Source organism: Girardinichthys multiradiatus, chromosome 10 (genome assembly GCF_021462225.1).
Source record: "Girardinichthys multiradiatus isolate DD_20200921_A chromosome 10, DD_fGirMul_XY1, whole genome shotgun sequence".
In the NCBI taxonomy this organism is placed as follows: domain Eukaryota; kingdom Metazoa; phylum Chordata; class Actinopteri; order Cyprinodontiformes; family Goodeidae; genus Girardinichthys; species Girardinichthys multiradiatus.
The window spans coordinates 37,860,029-37,880,999 of record NC_061803.1 but is presented as its reverse complement, the minus strand read 5'-3'; the positions used below and the strand labels follow the sequence as shown (position 1 = coordinate 37,880,999).

The window sequence follows — 20,971 nt, the reverse complement described above, 5'->3', positions numbered from 1 at the left end:
CCAAAAGGTACTCTTACTCGTACTCTTCGTCTTCCGCTTTATCCGGGACTGGGTCGCGGGGGGAGCAGACTCAGCAGCGACACCCAGAGGTCCCTCTCCCTAGACACCTCCTCCAGCTCCTCCGAGGGGAGCCCAAGGCGTTCCTAAGCCAGCCAAGAGACACAGTCCCTCCAGCGTGTCCTGGGCCGTGCCCCGGGCCTCCTCCCGGTGGGACGTGCCTGGAACACCTCCTGAGGAAGGCGTCCAGGAGGCATCCGGTATAGCTGCCCGAGCCACCTCAACTGGCTCCTCTCGATGTGGAGGAGCAGCGGCTCTACTCCGAGCCCCTCCCGGATGGCCGAGCTCCTCACCCTATCTCTAAGGGAAGGCATTGCCCACATTACTGTGGCAGCCGCACCGATCCGTCTGTCGACCTCCTGCTCCATTCTTCCCTCACTTGTGAACAAGAGTAGTCCTTGAAGAAAAGATTCATAGAGCCTAGAAATCCTGTCCATAAAAGTTATGAACAGGACTGGTGACAAAGGGCACAAGCAATGGAACACAAGCAAGATTGAAAAACACTTTTAACAGAAGGGTGTTCAGTGGCATTTCAATCCGCCAAGAGGTTCACACCATGGAGAATGCTGGGAGTGTCTAATCCGTTCAGTGAGGAAAATCCTGAACATCACAGTCAGGGAACAGCTTTTGGATGAAGAGAGTCTACACACCTTGCTTTGTGAAGCAGATGCAATTATAAATAGAAGGCCCATTACAAAGGCTTCATCGGACCTTTATGACCAAGAGGCACTAACCCCTTATCGTCTGTTGCTGCTTAAGGTCAAACCTGACTTACCACCAAGGATATTTCAGGAGGATCAGTATGCAAATCGCTGCCCGAGACAGGTGCAATACCTTGCAAATATCTTCTGGAAACGCTGGTGCATGGAATATCTCTTCACAGTTCCAAGAATGTCAAGGCTTGGTTCTGATTGTGGATGACACCTCACCAAGAAATTCATGGCCACTTGGAAGAATTGTGGAGACTTTTACCGAGAGAAACGGCTTTGTGCGGCAGTTGAAAGTTAAGACGAGGACAAACGAGCTTTGTCACCCAATAACAAAGCTATGTCTCCTGCAGGCTTCAGAGGATAATTGATAAAGGATTCTAAAGTCAAGACCTCATTCACGAGGTGACGGATAATGGACTTGCTTTCTTTTCTCAGCAAATGTGATATTTAGGCTTTTCTTATTTAAATTTACACCTCTGTTTTGTAATTGTTTCAAGAACGATTGATAACAACTAGGGGCTGGTAATGTATTAGATTAAATTCAGTTTTAGTTTATTTTCCCTCACAGAGCAGTTACAGCCACCTGGTCTAATGCATCTTAATGCAGTTTATACCTGAGGACACAGGATGGCTTGGTTCCTGGGCTGACTTACAGACTAATTGCTATGGAGATCATCTTGTGTTAAACCACTCTTACTTGTAATAGACAGTAAAAGGACAGTTATTTTTCATAATGAAACATACAAAGAGCAAATTAAAATGGAATCAGAGGCTGAAATAACCATTTATTAAATATTTTGATTGTCATGACTTTTATTGTGCAGGAGTGGCCCTGAGGCTTTATTAGTTGGTTTCCTTATTGTTGATGATTAATTGAAATTCATAGGAGGATATGGACCTTTTTAGATCTCTGATGCAGAGCATAACAGAATAATTCAGTGAAGATTACTTTTTAAAACATCTGAGATTCAGTGTCTTACCTCCCTACCTTATTATGTTGATTAGTCAGATTCAGGGCTGGAAATAAATAGAAGCTCGGTACTTAATGTTTGGACACTCCACACTTTAATTAATCACAAGGTTTCTACAAGTCAAACATGAACAATAGAGACCACGGCACATCACCAGGAACAGCTAGGTTCAGTTTTCTCTACTCCATTCAAAGGATGGAGGAAATCAATCCCACATGTTAGGAAAAACTCTTTAATTTCAAACTAAAATGGGACTGTATACAATGCACAATCTTAATATGAATTACTACAATAAGATGCTTGTGACATGCAAAATAAAGAACATGTGTTTTTGAATTCAAAGATTATTTTCTATTACTGAAATATTTTCACAGTGCAAAACTTCTCAAAGAAGGTCTGAGGCAGTTTGTTGCACCAATCAGATCCTCAAAGACTAACCAGTAGAACAGTGGTTTTCCACACAAAGCATTCCAACATTCCCAGTCCTGTACATCCTCAAAGGAAGGATGGATGGAAGAAAGGTAGGAAACAAAGGGAGGAAGGACATAAGGGAGTTTGGAGGGAAAGAAGGAAGGGCACAAGGGAGGATGGAGAGAAGGAAGGAAGGACACAAGGGAGGAAGAAAGGAGCAGACAAAAATTTGACCAAAGGAAGACTGAAAGGAAGGCTAAAAGAAACAAATGAAAGAAGGAACACAAAGAGGGAAAGAAGAAGAAATGACATGAGGGAAAGGAAAGAGGATATAAAAAATAAAGACAGAAGGAAGGGAAATGGGACACAGGGAGGGAAAGATCAGAAAATAGAGAAGTAAGGGTCCAAGGTATGAACGAAAAGAATGGAAAAATAAAGGACATAAGGGAGGAAGGGCAGAAGCAAGGAATTGAGTACATGAGAAAGAATGAAGGAGAGAAACCAATATTTATATAAAATAACAGGAAATAAAACTGGATAACGTTTTTTCCATACTTTTTTTTCCTCAAGAAATTCCATACTTTTCCAGACAGCGTGGGAACCCTGATGTAGTCAGATTATGATGCATTTCACATTTCACATTACACATTTCAGTGTATTTTTATGTAAATTCTTAACTTGTCTTATGTCTTTGATAATTTTGATATATATGAAAACATTTGACCGACCATGAATTACTGACAGTAATTACCTGGCAATGAAAACTCATTCATTGCTAGAAATGAGCAGAAATACGATGCATAACCCAAACATGAAATCTTTCTAGATCAATATCTTTTCACACTGAAATGTTTTAACAGAACAGAATCCAGAAAGTGGTTTTGATGCGCTCTGCAACACAAACATGATCATTATGGTTTCATGAAAGATAAAGACTAAATGAAGGGAGGCTGGTGGAGGATGTTTTATGACAAAGGATGTCACAGAAAGCAGAACACTGGAAATGTTTTTAACAGGACTATTTACCTCATGCACAACAGTTTCACTAATGGCCACTAGAGGGAGACAGAGCGCTGCATTAGGTCTCATGTACCCAAAGCATAGAAGGAAGAGTGGGCTCTACTGTGGACAGGCTGAGACCTGATCAGTCATCAAATCGCCCCTCCAGGATGCTCTCAAATGAGAAAGGGACAAACTTGAAGCCCTGGCCTATGTAGAACTTGTTCTGGAACTCCACCCTGAGAGGAAAAGAGCATGGTTAAACATTAAAGTGAAATCAAGTCTATTTATTATAAAGTTGTGATTAAATGTTTAAAACAGTAAGAATTAGAGAGGAAGGGTTAACATTTAGACAATAAAGAGCTGTGCTGTGAACAGTATCCTGGTTCTGGATTGTTTCTGGTTCTAACTGTATTTGTTGGACTGGTTAGTACTTTCAGACCTCATTTCCCATTTTAAGCTTTAGTTTAGTTTTGTTTTGCTGATGGTGAATCTGTCAGGGTTGTCCCTTTTTTTCTGACCTTCCCTCAACACATAAACCTATATATGTATTCAGGAGCCTAATTTTCCTAAACCTCGACAGTCTCGGATGACTTAATTTCAGAGGGGAAACTAAAAGTATATTCCAGCAGGAGGTGCTTCTTGGCCTCCGTTGGCAAAGGGAGTGCCCAGGAATGTCTCCCAGGCGTGGCAAATATTTGGCCTTTGAGAGGGCAACACTCCAAGAGAGGAAAGAAAGAAGTAAACCTTGTATCTGTTTCTCTGGAAAATGTGATCGGTCTACTCTGCTGGGAGTGTATTTGTACATGTATCTGTTTAGGAGACAGCTCCTCAGCATGTGAGTGTGAAAGGCAGTGTAGTCACACTGACTGCTGCTAAGTTTCAACATATTTCCATTTACTCATCTTCTTGAACTAAAGAAACCCTGGTACATCAGCCAGTTACACTTTTAACATTTACACTGATATCATATTTTATTTCTGAGAAGATATTACTTGTGATCCTTCATGTTTTTCTTCACTGAACTGTGATGCTGAAAAATAAAATCCCTCTTCATCTTCAGCGTTCTAGTAATCTTTCGTGGTCCATTGTCAACCTTTAGCGCTAACATCAGGAAGATCCTACAGAGCCAATCAGCTTTCTTTCAGGTAATGATTGACCTGCTACCTGAAGATTGATCCTTTTACAAGACTAATCCTGCTAATGTAAATGTAAATGTAGAGCCCTTATATTCAACTCATTGTCAAATGAAAAAGGAACCAACACAATCACCTTGTTAAAGGAAATGTCCCAATATTGCATTGTTTTAAGCAGAGTTAACTAAAAAAATATGTACAGTACTGTGCAAAAGTTTAAGGCAGGTGTAAAAAAATGTTTTAAACAAAGAATGCTTTCAGAAATATAAATGATCAGTTTATTTTTATCAATTTACAAAATGCTAAGTAAGTGAACCCAAACATACAGCAAAAGTCATTTAAAACTCTCTTCAGCGTAGAGAACAAGAGTTACTGGAAGTGATGGTATGGCCCCGAAAGAGCCCTGATGTCAACATCATGGAGTGTGTCTGGGATTACATGAAGAGGCAGAAGGATGTGGGAAAGCCTACATCCACAGACGATCTGTGGTTAGTTCTCCAAGATGTTTGGTATAATGTACCAGCCGAGTTCCTTCAAAAACTGTGTGCATGTGTACCTAGAAGAATTGATGCCATTTTGACGACGAAGGGTGGTCACACCAAATATTGATTTGATTTAGATTTCTCTTTTGTTCATTCACTGCATATTGTTGATTGATGAAAATAAATGATTAACACTTCCATTTTTGAAAGCATTGTTTGTTTACAGCATTTTTTCGCTCCTGCCTAAAACTTTAGCACAGTACTTTAGTTCCTGTGGAAAACACGTTCCACTATAATTAGTTGTATCCACTGATAGTTGAAAAAAGTAACTAATAAATGACATGGGCACTTTCCTCCCAAAATACAAAGATTTTACAAATTCTAATAGCTGATTTAGGGCTGTACTGTGGTGCTGTTGGTAGCATTGTTGCTTTGCAACAAGAAGGTCTGGTATTTGAATCCCTTTCTTGTGTCTTTCTGCATGGAGCACATTTCCCAAATTCTTCCCAGATTACAATCTCTTGTGTTTTCAATGGCTCCTTCTTTCTTGCGACACCCAGTCATTTATTTTAGATACCTATTTATCCTGCTCTGAGAAGTTTGGGACAGCCAGCGCTGGTGTCACTAGTCTATGATGGGTCCAGCTCTCATACTCACACCTAGGATTAATGCAGAATTAAGTCATCTGAAAGGCAAGTTTTAGACTCCTAGAGGAAATCACTCTACCCAGATTAACCACCATGAGATCACACATAAAAATCAGAATCTGCTTTATTGCCAAGTTCGTACATGCAAACAAGGAATTTGACTCCACTACACTTTGCTCTCTGGGCTTTTAAATATATTTTAAATATATTTATGCATATATCTTTATGTCCCTAAATATACATATATACACAGGTGCATTTGCAACTTCAGTATGCAGTTGTTTGGTACTCTATTAAATGTTCATCAGAGAAACAGCCTGGGGGAAGAAACTGTCTTTGTGGCGGCTGGTTTTAGTAAACAGTGCTCTGTAGCGGCGGCCTGAAGGTAAAACTCTGAACAGTTTATGTGCAGGGTGTGTGGGGTCTGCAGAGATTTTAGCAGCTCTTTTCTTGACCCTAGACCTGTATAAGTCCTGGATGGAGGGAAGGTCAGTCCTGATTATTCTCTCTGCAGTCCTTATTATTCGTTGCAGTCTGCACCTGTCTTGTTTTGTGGATGAGCCTAACCACACTGAGATGGATGAAGACAGGAAAGACCTAATGATGGCAGTGTAGAAGATGACCAGCAGCTCCTGTGGAAGGTTGTACTTCTTGAGGAAGTATAGTCTCTGCTGGGCCTTTTTCCGAACAGTGTCTATGTGTGAAGACCATCTCAGATCCTCAGAGATGGTGGTTCCTAGGAACCTGACGTAGTCCACAGCCGACACGGTGTTGTTGAGGATGGTGAGGGGGATGTATGGGGGTGGTGTTCTCCAAAAGTCCACCACCATTTCCACAGTCTTGAGTGGGTTGAGTTCAAGGTAGTTCTGACAACACCAGTGTATCAGCGATCCACCTCCTGTCTGTATGCAGACTCATCACCGTCCTGGATCAGTCCAATGACAGTGGTGTCATCTGCAAACTTCAGGAGTTTCACGTACGAGTCCGCTGAGGTGCAGTCATTTGTGTAGAGGGAGAAGAGGAGTGGGGATAGAACATACCCCTGGGGGGCACCAGTACTTATAGATCTGCTGCGGGAGAAGATGCTTCCCAGTCTCACCTGCTGCTGTCAGTCCGTCAGGAAGCTGTTGATCCACTGACAGGTGGAGGCTGGGACGTTGAGCTGTGTGAGCTTCTGGTGGAGGATGTCTGGTATGATGGCGTTGAAGGCCGAGCTGAAGTCTACAAACAGGATCCTGGCGTACGTCCCTGGGCGGTCGAGGTGTTGCAGGATGAAGTGTAGACCTAAGTTAACAGCATCATCTGCCGACCTGTTTGCTCGGTAAGCAAACTGCAGGGGCTCCAGCAGGGGGCTTGTGATGTCTTTCAAGTGCTTCAACACCAGCCGCTCAAAGGATTTCATGACCACAGACGTCATGGCTACAGACCTGTTGTCATTTAATCCTAGGATGGTGGGTTTCTTGGGCACCGGGATGATGGTGGATCGTTTGAAGCAGGAGGGGACCTCACACTTCTCCAGTGACTTGTTGAAGATCCGGGTGAAGATCGGGGCGAGATGATTTGAACAGGATTTCAGGCATGATGGGGAGACGTTATCAGGTCCTCCAGCTTTCTTTGTTTTCATGCACTGAAAGAGCCTATTTACATCTTCCTCAGAGATCTTTAGTGCAGGCGGAGGATCTGATGGTAGGGGGTTGGTTGCTTTATGGGAGGAATTTGTTCCTGAATGGGATGTGGAGGAGATGGTTTGAGGTGTGAACGGCTTCCTGTCATGTCTGCAGTAGAAGCCATTCAGGTGGTTAGCCTGGCGAGGATTCTGTTCAGGATGAGTGGAGGGGCTCCTTTAGGCAGTCAAGTTTCTCAGACCAGTCCATACAACTGAAGCATCACCAGTAGAAAGGTTGTTCTCACTGTGGCTTCTCTTGGCTGCTTTGATCTCTTTTGTTAGTTTTTTCCTGTCCTGCCTGTACCGTGCCCAATCACCACTGCTGTGAGCTTCTTCCTGTTAGGAATAACCTTTATTAATATGCTCATAGCTGTTTTTCCCTTTTATACTATAGTGAAATAAATATAAGTTCTAATGTTTCCCTTTTGTCTGACCGCCAACAGGGGGCGGTAGCTTCGGACATTCCTTATCCCTGCGCAATTTTCTGAGATGTGGAGTAAACCATGGTTGTTATTCCCAAAGGTGCAGAAGGTTTTGGTCTGCAAACACATGTCCTCACAGAAACTGATGTATGATGTCACCACATCAGTTAGTTGGTTTAAGTCAGTGGCTGAAGTTTCAAAAACAGTCCAGTCTGTGTATTCAAAGCAGGCCTGTAGCATCTGCTTTGATTCCTCAGTCCACTTCTTAACAGTGTGAACCTTGGGTTTGGAAGCTTTTAGTCTCTGTCTGTAGGTTGGGATGAGGTGGATTAGATAATGATCCGAAAAACCCAGAGCAGCCCTGGTAACAGCATGATAGGAGTCCTTTAAAGCTGTGTAACAATGGTCCAGTGTGTTTTTGTCTCTGGTGGGACACTTAATATGCTGTCCGTATTTGGGGAGTTCTTTGGAGAGGTTTGCTCTGTTAAAATCTCCCAGTATTATAATGAAATAGTCTGTGTATTTTTTCTCCACGTTTGTAATCAGCTCAATGAGATGTTTTTCAGCAGCAGAAGCGCAGCCATGCGGTGGAAAATATGAGCCAATTATTATAAAGAGGAAAACTCTCGGTGAATAAAACGGTTTACATTTTATGGAAAATGACTCCAGATCAGGACTACATGTTTTCCCCAGCACTTTTATGTCTCTGCACCAGTGGCGATTGCTCTAAGACTGCAGGCGAAGCTCAGGTTCCCCTAAAATGTCAAAAAATAAGTGATCAAATACTGTTGTGTGTACATGTCATTGACTAAATATGCACTACAGCGCGCTCAACGTTTGTTCAGAATCAGCTTCTTATCACTGGTAATGACGCAGCTTTCCTCTCATTCATTCCCGCAGCTTCACAGTGCTTTAAACAGTGAGTTCAATAGCGAAGCAAAGATGCTGGGCTTTGTCCCGCCCATCGGACCCTTAGCGTCTCTGGGGGTCTTTGGGGCAGTGGGCTGACCTTGGCTGGCCCGGACACTCAGCTTCTCCGTGATGATTGGATGATCTGTTTGAGGCTGAATCCCTTTTTGACTGACAGCAAAATGAGCAAATCAGTGATCTTGAAATTGAGCTTCCCCTCCTTGAAAGACCACCATCCTCCACTGCTCTGCACCAACCAGTGTTGCCAGGTGTACAATAATTATCGTATTTGTACGATAATTTTGATTCCTAAAAAAGGCCAAATGTACGATAATTTGACCATTCCGTGAATGTGTGGTTGTAATCAGTTGTCATCAGCCTATCGCCAAAGTCTGTCGGAGTTTTTTTGTGAACCCTGAAGGCATCTGTGTCCGGATTCGGGAACAGATGCTGGGAATTCCAGCCAATCGTGCTTTTCTAAATGTGACCTACGAATGACGTGATGCGTTGGCCTCAGAACAACGGCCATTATTGGCTGAATAGTCCACTGCGCCCGCCCATGATCGAGGAAAAGAGGAAAAGAAAAAAAGAAAAGAAGAAGCAGAGCCCGGCACTGTGGGGCTGCAGATGTTGATAAATCCATTCCGTACTGACGCCACAAAGCAGCGAGTGCCTGTTAAGACGATATTCAACACATCAACAGACTTGTTATTTTGGTTATGACGAGTACGATAATTTCCCTCAAAATACGATAATTTTAGTACGATAATCCTATATTTCTCTGGTAACACTGGCACCAACCTTCATTTATATAAAAGCAGATTCCGTCTCATCGCTTCTTCCCCGATAGCTCCGCGCTGCGATCCGCTCTGAACAGCTGGAAGCCCGGCATCAGCAGTGCGCGGCCCGGGATGTCTCGGTAAAGCAGAGAACCGCTGATCCGTGGAGGTCCGTGTTTTTACAGGTGAAAAGAAGTAGCTCGTCCATCTTGTTGCTTAGAGAGTGGACATTTGCCAGATGGATTGAAGGCAGTGGTGTGCAAAGTCCTCTTTGGCGGAGCTTTATCAGCGCGCCAGCACGGTTTCCCCTCCGACGCTTTTGGCGCAGTATCCCATAGAGAGTCGCAGCTCCGCTCGCCAAAAGCTCAGTGAAGCTCGGATTGATGAATGATGGTGAAAAAATCCCAAGAGAGGACTCTCTGATGTTGAGAAGTTCCTCTCTGCTGAATGAGACCACAGAATTGTGGCCCGAGACCACAATACTGTGGCTCGAAAAACATAAAAACACACAAAATACACAAAGAAAGAGAGAGCGAAGCTCTGAGGCTGCCATCGTCGGCGCTATCTTGGTTTAGATCAAAGCCACTGTTGAAAACTATTTCTATTTATTTTCAATAGACAAAACCAGTAGTTATCGTTTTAAAATGAAAATTGCTCACAGGGTGTCAGGGTATCTTTCATTCAACCCACTCTTGTTGGATTAGTAGTGCAATGGTGGTACAAGGAGGTGATGGAGCCTCAGCCTGGCTGTGTCTGATCCTATACTGGAGTTCTGCACAGCCAGGATATAAACTACCTCTGGAGCATGTCATGATATTAACATTCCCCATGTATAAGTTAGACTGTGGAACTAGCAGCAATTACCTTAGAGATGATACATTATTCAAGAAGCCCTTCTCGTTCAGTCAGGTGTAACACAAAATGCTTTACAGAGGTCCAAACAGTGATGAACAAATACTTGATCAGAACCGATGTGTGTATTGCATTGTGGGATCAGATCACTCTGTACCAAGGAATCTGTACATGTTACTGACCAGTGCAGACGCAGGGCATGCAGGAAAGCTGACAGGCCCTCCATGATGAGCAGAATGGCCACCGTGAGAGTGGCGAATGCAGAGAAGATGATTGACAGGCCAAAGAAGCCACCTCCACTGCGAGAGGAGAGACCCAGGTGCATCACCATGGACCAGAGCACCTCAGACAGCTCTGAGGGTACAACAGAAATACAACATTAGCACCAAAATATGGAACATCTGAATGCTTTGAATATTGCTGTGATGTACGGTCTACAATGCAGAACGAAAACACAAAGTGCCACTCACGTGCATGGGCGAGGCTGAGGGCCCAAAGGCGCAGATAGGAGGCCGTGTTAGATATGCATCCCAGACAGTACTCTATGGTGTGGATGGCCTGGTGGATGGCCACATCGCCAAAGTTAAACTGCACAGAACAAATTAAAAGTTCACCTGCTACATAGGAAGATCTATGAAAACTGACCCTGAAGACTGAACATCGATGAGAGGAGCTGCTGAGGTTGTCATAACGATGCATCAGTGTTTCTGGCTCACACTGTGGAGCTAAATTGGGGCCATAACGTTTGTTCAAAAGAAAACAATTTGAACCTGAAAAATTATTTTGAACCTCCCCCCAAAAAAATTGAAAACTGGAAAAAAAGTTTTGCAACTGAAAAAAAAAAAAAACAGATGTGAGACTGGAAAAAAACAAGTTCAAAACTACTTTTCAGATTCAAGTTTTTTTTTTGAACTTGCAGATTTGTTTTTTGGCTTAAAACTTTTGGCCCTGTTTTGGCGTGGGGGGCGGGACCTCAGATCACGAGGGTGCGGAATCATGACTGACAGCTCAACAAAGCGGCTGAACAACTTGTTACCAGCTGTTGCGTTCAGGGACCGTGGGAACTGGAATTATCTGTAATACATCCATCGATATTCTATATATCTGTGATTGGTTTTGAAAGATAATATGCTTCACCGATAGAAGCAGCTTACGTGAATACACGGCGGCATCTCAAGAGGAGAAAATATGATCTTGACAGATTTGCACAGCATTTTAAGTCCGTGTTGGAGATTTCCTATGCCCTCAACATCAAGCAAAAGAACCGCCAGACTAAGCGGCGGTATGAAACCAGATGCAAAACGAGCCGGTATTTTCCGAATATCCTTGCATAATTAAGCCTGGACTCGTTTTCACGTGTTTGGTCTTCATTTAGTGAAGTGACTCACAGTCAGGGGCAAACTGGCATACCGTGGAAATCCCTGGTGGACCGCTGGCTTATGCATTTCTTATTTTGTGAATGTTTAGTTTTTAATAACCGCCTTTCACAGATGCAGGGCACTGGTTCACTTCAGCCCGTGAACCACCGGCCCACGAGCTGAATCACTGGCCCACCACCCTGCACAGACGCAGGGTGAGCGCGACATCAAGTACGCAAGAGGCGACAGTTTCTGGGGCGCTGATATTTTTCTGGACCATTGTGCCCTAAACTATGCCATATCAACCTGTTAAGGATAACCTTTACTTATATGACTCATAGCAGTTTTTTCCATTTATACCATAATGATATAAAGCATAAGTTCTAATGTTTCCTTTTTGTTAGAATAGGACAAGAATGCTTATCAACACACATTACAAGAATAAATGGCCCAATGTTTGTCATGAATGACCTGTGGCTGGGGCACTGGGTTTGATGGTGGAGCAGGCTGTAACTGGTTTGATTAGAATGCAGCAGCACACTTAGATTAAGTCTACTGATAAACACTGAGGGAGGGAACATCCATTGCATCGGAGTGCCAGATATAAAACTACATGTGACCTTCTATCGGGGCTCTTCCTCATCCTTTCACAGACGCGACGGTCCGAGACGAGCCTCGGCGATGATCTCTGTAATCATTCCTCTACCTAATGTAGATTAAAGGAGCTCAAAGTTAGAAACTGTTTGAGAGCCGTTCCTTTAAGAGTCTTTAGATAGAGTGTGATCGCTTCTGGGGACCAAGGACCGGAGAAACTCCGAGATGTCTGACCGCCAACAGGGTGCGGTAGCCCGGACAAACCTCTCCTCTGCTCCAGTCAGGCAGATCAGCTCTGCTGCGCGCTGGCGAACAGCTGATCTGTAACACATGAACATACGCTTCAGGGCGGCCAGCTGAGCTGACAATGAAGAGCGGAGAACAGAAAAAAAGTCCGGGCTACTAAAACAAACAGTGGCACTTATTAAAAACTATATATATATATATATATAAGTGAACCACCGTCCCACTAAGCCAGCGGTCCATCGGGGATTTCCACGGTTGCCCCGTATGCCAGTTTGCCCCTGGCTGTGAGTCACTTCGCTAAATGGAGACCAAACACGTTTAAATCAAAAATGCACCAGAAACTGAAACCCGAGTCCAGTCCATGTGAAAACAAGTCCAGGCTTAATTATGCAAGGATATTCGGAAAATACCGGCTCGTTTTGCATCTAGTTTCATACCGTCCCTTAGTCTAGTTTTTTTTCAGTTGCAAAACCTTTTTTTCAGTTTTCACATTTTTTGGGGGGGAGGTTCAAAATAATTTTTCAGGTTCGAATGGTTTTTTTTTTTTAACAAACTTATTTTTCAGGTTCAAATTTTTTTTGTTTGAACAAACAATTTAGCTTCATATCATACTGAATAGTTTGCCTCAGTTATTAGCAAAGGGAACACTCTGGACCCATCGCTGTGACATTTGTAGCCTGAAGAACATGATCACAGAGGGGAGAGAAAGTAACTCTGTTTCTCTATTAAAGTCTGTGGAACAGTCTTAATATCAGCTTTCAGGTGCTAAATGAGGAAAGAGCTTTTAGACATAAAATATCCAAAAAATGACATTTTACCTATGTAGACCTTTCACCTAGTTTTCAGGCCTCCTGAATCCAGCACCGCTTCTTCATTTCCAGAGATTTCTTTCCTTTGAAAAATGCATGTCAAGAAGATCCAATTTCTACTTGGTGATGTTAGAAATCCTGGGTTGTTTTGTTCTGCTTTTTTACTTATTTCTGTGATATTTCATGTAAGTTGGAGAGTTTAATTGCAATGATTCTGATCAGCGGGGTAATGTCGGGTTTAGGGTTGTGTCGTGGAACCAGCAGAACCCAAGGCGAGCAGCAGGATTCTGGTGATAGAGACTAATGTCCCTTTTCCACTGGCTTGATTTGGCCAGCCCGGAACAGCTCCGCGCAGCTCTGCACGTTGTGTGTTGCATTTCCATAGACCTGCTTTCGCTCCGCTAAAGGGAATACCTCGTGGTTTTGAAGCGATGTACGGAGAAAACATTGGCTGGCCATTTGATCAGCTACATCAGCAAACAACTTTTCATTCCTTATCGTCCCATCCAGCTGCCGCTGAATATTGCAGTCTCCTACGATCGCCAAAAAAGCTTGCACCTCGGCATTGCTCCAAGGGGAGACTTTTCCGGATAAATTCGTGGACTCTATCATGTTTCTCTCACTCGCTTGAATGCACGTTTGAAAATGGCGGTTGTTTTTTTTGTTTTTGTTTACGCTGGTCGACTCTTATGACTGGCCGCACCCATGGCCAGTTCACGTACAGGTCCTTCTCAAAATATTAGCATATTGTGATAAAGTTCATTATTTTCCATAATGTAATGATGAAAATTTAACATTCATATATTTTACATTCATTGCACACTAACTGAAATATTTCAGGTCTTTTATTGTCTTAATACGGATGATTGTGGCATACAGCTCATGAAAACCCAAAATTCCTATCTCACAAAATTAGCATATTTCATCCGACCAATAAAAGAAAAGTGTTTTTAATACAAAACGTCAACCTTCAAATAATCATGTACAGTTATGCACTCAATACTTGGTTGGGAATCCTTTGGCAGAAATGACTGCTTCAATGCGGCGTGGCATGGAGGCAATCAGCCTGTGGCACTGCTGAGATCTTATGGAGGCCCAGGATGCTTCGATAGCGGCCTTTAGCTCATCCAGAGTGTTGGGTCTTGAGTCTCTCAACGTTCTCTTCACAATATCCCACAGATTCTCTATGGGGTTCAGGTCAGGAGAGTTGGCAGGCCAATTGAGCACAGTGATACCATGGTCAGTAAACCATTTACCAGTGGTTTTGGCACTGTGAGCAGGTGCCAGGTCGTGCTGAAAAATTAAATCTTCATCTCCATAAAGCTTTTCAGCAGATGGAAGCATGAAGTGCTCCAAAATCTCCTGATAGCTAGCTGCATTGACCTTGCCCTTGATAAAACGCAGTGGACCAACACCAGCAGCTGACACGGCACCCCAGACCATCACTGACTGGGGGTACTTGACACTGGACTTCTGGCATTTCCTTCTCCCCATTCTTCCTCCAGACTCTGGCACCTTGATTTCCGAATGACATGCAGAATTTGCTTTCATCCGAAAAAAGTACTTTGGACCACTGAGCAACAGTCCAGTGCTGCTTCTCTGTAGCCCAGGTCAGGCGCTTCTGCCGCTGTTTCTGGTTCAAAAGTGGCTTGACCTGGGGAATGCAGCACCTGTAGCCCATTTTCTGCACACGCCTGTGCACGGTGGCTCTGGATGTTCCTACTCCAGACTCAGTCCATTGCTTCCGCAGGTCCCCCAAGGTCTGGAATCGGCCCTTCTCCACAATCTTCCTCAGGGTCCGGTCACCTCTTCTCGTTGTGCAGTGTTTTCTGCCACACGTTTTCCTTCCCACAGACTTCCCACTGAGGTGCCTTGATACAGCACTCTGGGAACAGCCTATTCGTTCAGAAATTTCTTTCTGTGTCTTACCCTCTTGCTTGAGGGTGTCAATAGTGGCCTTCTGGACAGCAGTCATGTCGGCAGTCTTACCCATGATTGGGGTTTTGAGTGATGAACCAGGCTGGGAGTTTTAAAGGCCTCAGGAATCTTTTGCAGGTGTTTAGAGTTAACTCGTTGATTCAGATGATTAGGTTCATAGCTCGTTTAGAGACCCTTTTAATGATATGCTAATTTTGTGAGATAGGAATTTTGGGTTTTCATGAGCTGTATACCACAATCATCCGTATTAAGACAATAAAAGACCTGAAATATTTCAGTTAGTGTGCAATGAATCTAAAATATATGAATGTTAAATTTTCATCATGACATTATGAAAAATAATTAACTTTATCACAATATGCTAATATTTTGAGAAGGACCTGTATAATAGAAATATATTGAAATGGATAACTTTTAAAATGATGAATATTCTAAGCAGATGCTGTTTATTTCATGGTGGAGTGGAGATTTAAATGTAATCGAGCTGAAAGCAAAGAGGGAAGCAGTTTGCTTGGTTTAATTGAATCATTTCCATCAGCAGGATCATAGCTATTGTATTCTGACAAGCCAACCCAGTTCCTCTGTTGTTTCCATCCTGAACCAAGACTATCCTTTCCTGTTTAAAAGCAACAGGAAGGGGGAACACTGTAGGCCATTGGTCTACTTAACATTGTTGACTTTGGCTCAGAACCTGCTTTGTTTCCTCTTTAACAAAGTTCTCTTTTGTTCTTTGACTTCATAGAGTTTAAAGATTCGACGCTGGAGCAGAAATGGCAAATGAATACAAGAAGCTATATTACAAAAACAAGGTGACGTGCTCCATTTCCAACACACAGAGAAATCTGTATATTGGAATTAATAGTTTCAGCTCTTTCTAATAGGCTGCAGCTTGTTCATAAATGCCTAAGCTGACATCCAGCTGACTGGGACTGAGGAGTTTATTCTTAACCAGACCTGTTTGTTTGTCCAGTTTTATAGTTTATTAAAATCACTAAACTTAGTGTTGCATACTCTAATATACACATTCATAATTACCAACACATGCCTGGAACAGAGAACTGCACACATAAGGAAAAAGCTAAATATGACCTAATGATGCACATTTGAAAGACAGACTGGAATTTGGAACAAATAAATCAAACTGGGCGAGGCAGCTTTCAGACATGTTAAGATGCAAAACTCTTACCGGCTCTTCTTCTGAACGCTTGAAAGTAAGGAAAGGGGGGAAGGTTAGAGCAGGAATTTCAGGTTAAAACCAGACTAATCCACACAAGTTTTAACCAAGCTTGGTACTAAATCCACCCCAAACCTAACTGTTCAGGTTCTGAGGTGTTGTACTTCAGACTGGGTTTGACCCATTTTAAATCACTAATGCTGAAATATACAGCATATGATAAGCTACAATCAGAGAATGAATACAGTACAACATGTTTCAGCTCTGAGTTCTGCACTTTAAAACTCACAGAACTAAATTAGGTCTGATGTTCAACGAGAGGTTCAGATGTCCTAAATGTGCCAGAATTGTTCTTGCCACATAAAGGTCATGTGATTAGGGCCATTTTAAAGCATTCCTCCTCAAAATCCAGACTTGATTTCTAGCCTTCTTGCAACACAATTATGGTAGAAAGAATTGGGTTGATGCACAAATACCTCAACACTCATATATCATGTACGTTGTTTAGAGTAAACCTTTAAATAAATCCTTATGATTAATTTGTGGTCTAAGTCTGTGTTCATCTCAACTACAGACACACCAACAGAAAGAAGTTTGTGGTATATTCAGAAATTCCTCTTGCTGACTTTCAGAAAAACAACCTCCTTGTTTATGTTTCTGCAATGGAAAATCCATCTCTTATCTGTGCAATCTATCTGTGTCTTCCTGTCACATTTCTTCAGCATATCTTCATTGCACAACAACAAAAATGCGATTTATTAAGCAAATGTATTTTAGACGAAACCAGAACTATAAACTTTTTATAATTTCACTTGGTGAAATGTCAGGTTATAATACCAATAAAGCTTTTTTCCCCCATAAAGAAATTAGCTCACCTCATCCCCTTCGTCTGAGTGCTGGGAGAGCTGGTCGTGGTCCATGATTCCAGCCTCGTCCTCCGTGGGTCCATTGCCCACCCGCACCCCTCCAAACTTCTGTGTGCCCTGTTGGGTGAGTCCGGTGCATGATGAGGACACCCCTTTTTGCTCTAAAGACTGCTCTAGATTCTCTGCAGGGGTTTCTTCCCTCTTCTGTGACTAGATACAAAAGCCACAAGAGCTGTGTCTAGCATAAAGCAAGCCTTAGAAGAACTCTTTCTCCTCAGTTTACATAAAACAGAGCGGCCGAACAGTGACACAAGACGAACATATAAAAGGAACTGGAATAGACCAGAGAAGTGAAGGGCGAGATTGCTTCATTGGTTGAATATAAGTAAAATCTGATGGATAATGAACCTACTGTATCCATGCAAATATAACTATTTACATAAATAATGAAAAGTTAACAATAAACAGCCAAACCGTGCAGTTCATGAGAAAAAGTACGGAAGACAAGTGAAGACAAAAATGAATCAGGCAGAGAAGGACCAACACATATATATCTACAGTTTAAATCAGACACGTTTCTTATTTTAGCTCAGTTAGGAATTCCAACACTTTTACTATTTGCTAAATTCCAGAACAATCAGACATTTCTTTATTTTATTTTATTTTTTGTATTTTCTGAAGTCAGAATCTTACATAGACTTAGAGTACTATGCTTCTAAGCAATCTGGGAAATTCAGAACATCTGAATTAAATTGAGGCAAAACTGTGGATGGATTTTAAGACCTCAGACAGGATTAATGACTTTTATTTGTCAACGTTGGACCAGATCTGGTTGACAAAATCTCAAATGAAGGGTTGTCAGCAGAAAAGGTAGAAGAACCCATAAAAACATGCTTTTTCAGGAGAACAGGAGAAACAAATTACAAGACATAGTCACAAAGTGTAAAAGCAAAACCTCCACTGATTGACTGAAACAGACATTATCATCATTTCCAAAAGGTTATCGATGGGATTTCTAAACGCTAACATGTACCTGTGACCTGTTATTTTAGTATGCTACATTTCTAAATGAGGTGAAAATAGCGAAAGTTGTCCGAATGTGGAGATAGACACAAATTCACAAATTACAGGTTTATTTCTCAGTTCTCAGAAATAATGGAATAACTGTTCACTGCTAGAATAGACCAATTTATTAATAAACACAATATATTAACAGAAAGCCAGTATGGGTTTGGAGCAAATAGATCAACAACTACAGCATTAACTGATTTCATTGCAGCAAACAGGCAACAATTTGTGCAATGCGGCAACTATCAATCACATTGTTTGGATATTACCTGTGGAGTCCTTCAGGGGTCACTATTGAGTCCTAAACTATTTATTTTGAATAAAAATCATATGTGCAAGGTCTCAAACAAAATTTAATTTGCTTTATATACAGATGGCACAAACATTTTATGCTTGGGGGGGTTAGAAACGTTTTAGAAATACAGGAATCAGAGAGATGGTTTAATAGAAACACATGATCACCAAATGTCAATAAAACTAAATTAATTATATTTGGAAACAATTTTAAAATATGAAAATGAATGTAAAAATAAATAATGCAGCAACTGAAAAAGTTTATGAATATACATTTTTAGGTGTGACAATAAATCATAACATAAATGATCAAAAAGTGTTTCAGTTTTAGGTAAAGCAAGGTATCTTTTATATCCCTCCAGCTGCTGTATTCCTCCCTTATTGTACGATATCAGGAGGACCATATAGACGTTTGGGGCAACATATTTAAAACAGCACAGGAAGTGTTGTGGAAACTCCAGAAAAGAGCCATAAAATGAATGATGTGAACATAAGAATACGCTGTTTTATAAGTCAAATGCCCTAAAGTTTGTTGATCAGACCAGGTCAAATGCAAAACTGCAGAGATGATGCATAAAGTAGGACCAAACTTGCTGCCTGGAAATACACAGAAGAGGTTTTCAGACAGAGATGGAGGCTATCATCTCAGCAGAAAATATAATTTTAAGATTGTCACTGTCAGAACGACTATCAAACGCTTTCTATCTAGGAGTAAAACTGTGAAACCGTCTCAGAAATGTCCAAACATGACTTATGTAAGGATTATGATTATTGAGAGGGCGGAGCATGTCTGCTAAGAGGAGTGTGTGGCTGTGTTGTGCCTCAGTTAAAAGGAAATCTTCTTGGCGCAAGCGTTCATATAGCTCTCTACCGATTGATAATTTTTCCAGCCAGAATTCTAGAAGCACTTCTGGTATGAACATGGTTTCCAGGTGTACATATTCCACCACTTTGGAGTTGTAAGTCTTCACACCTGGGTTTTTTTAAAGAGCAAAGAAATTATGCATGACAGCAAGAAGGAGCTTTCTGGGTGGCCGGGTGCAGCTGTGTTCCAGAGGTGCCCATGACTGGCTCTGATGAGGGCCTGAGAGGTTCTTTGGGATCCTCTAAGCTGGAAACCTGGTTGGTCACAAAGGATGGTTTGCTGCTTGCACCCAGTGGTTTTGGCACGTCCACCTGGACCCAGAGTTTGTCCTGGTGGCAGTCAATGAGCGGGGCCAGCCTGTCCAGCAGGTCCTGGCCACCAAGAAAAGGCTCTGTGTTCAACGTGCACATATAGATGGGGTGCACCAGAGTCATGTCTTTGAGTGTGATGTCCAGTTCCACCGGACTAGTGATACCCGATTGGTCTTGGGTGTGGTTGGTGATGCTTACATCACAGGCTTTGACCTGAAATGGTTCATTGAAGGAGAGCATGGCTCTACTCACCTCCTCAAACATGATTGAGCACATCAGGTTGATCTCCGATCCTATTTTAAAATAGAAACTCAGTTGGAAACGTCCTCCTATCATGATCAGACAGTATAGACGACGTGCACGTCCATTTTAGTTCAGTTTACCTGAGAACCTTGGAAAGATGGTTTGTGGTGTTTCTCCTGGAGAGGTCCCAAAGGGTTCTTGGAGTTTCCCAGGTTTGTCTCCCCATCCGATCAGGTAGACTCTGATAGCTGTCAAGACTGGGTCCGTGCTTAGTCGTGCTGACGGGGGATTTGGATACGGTTTCACCGGATGGTCGGCTGCCTCTAATAATGGTGGAGGTTAAGCGCATGCCTGGCGCACTGCTTCTGTCAGAATCTTGTGGAAGGCATCCTCCATCTCTCTCTTCAGGTTCCATCCTGCATGTTGACTCCAACCTTTACCATCAGGCTTACCTTTGGGCCTCACGTGATGGTCAGTTCGACCAGAAGTGGTCCGGCAACTTGGACTGTGGTTGGTACTCAGTACCACCCCCCCAGTCCAGATGACCAAACCTATGTTGTTAAACTGTTCTTAACATGGGTTCTGTTTGAAGGCGTTTCTCGGCCTTCTAACGCAAGACTGTCTTCTTCTGTGTGCACCTGTAAAACTCTAGCCTCACCTTCCCACGCCATCTGAGCATATTTATGGATCTTATGCATAGTGAGGGTTTTTATTCTACAGTACATAGTAACATCATATCGTACACTTTCATGATGGTTGTGTAGGAATAATGATTTTAATGCCTGATCCTCCTCTATGCCAAAAGCATTACGTCCTTGGAAGTAAGGGGCTCTGAGGCGCTAATACTCTCTGGGTGCTTCGCTTTTCTTTTGCTGGATGGTAAAAACACCAAGTGTTGCGGAGGCCCGGTCCTTGTACACAGAATATTCTTCCCTTAAAGCTTCGCAGAAGGTTGAATAATGGTCTCAGACTCTAGAGGGCAGGCTCTCCATGAAAACATGAATGTTCCTGGTTGTCGTTTTCCAAATGAGCTTCAACTTTTCCCGTGCTGATGGGCAGTACAGGTCTAAAAGGCAGCATTCGACTTCTCTCAGATAATCATCAGTGTTTGATTCTGCATTATTAGGGTCAAAACGCTCTATGTCTTGGGCAAGAGACTCAAGC

The 20,971-nt window shown here is 42.5% G+C and overlaps 1 protein-coding gene across 7 annotated transcripts in view; it reads right to left on the bottom strand.

Moving 5' to 3' along the window:
- Window positions 1–1,809: 1,809 nt before the first annotated feature.
- LOC124874883 (V-type proton ATPase 116 kDa subunit a 1-like) overlaps window positions 1,810–20,971 on the bottom strand; it is a 66,919-nt gene continuing 47,757 nt past the window's right edge. For 3 of the 7 annotated variants that reach the window (XM_047376487.1, XM_047376490.1, XM_047376488.1), the window contains exons 18-22: window positions 17,036–17,236; window positions 16,173–16,190; window positions 10,512–10,629; window positions 10,224–10,395; window positions 1,810–3,387 (exon numbers count right to left, since the gene is read on the bottom strand). In XM_047376487.1, coding sequence (XP_047232443.1) covers window positions 3,294–3,387; window positions 10,224–10,395; window positions 10,512–10,629; window positions 16,173–16,190; window positions 17,036–17,236 — 603 coding nt within the window. In that variant the 3' untranslated portion in view covers window positions 1,810–3,293. The remainder of the gene's footprint in view (window positions 3,388–10,223; window positions 10,396–10,511; window positions 10,630–16,172; window positions 16,191–17,035; window positions 17,237–20,971) is intronic. The other 4 variants (XM_047376491.1, XM_047376489.1, XM_047376492.1 and 1 more) reach the window with 4 other exon arrangements.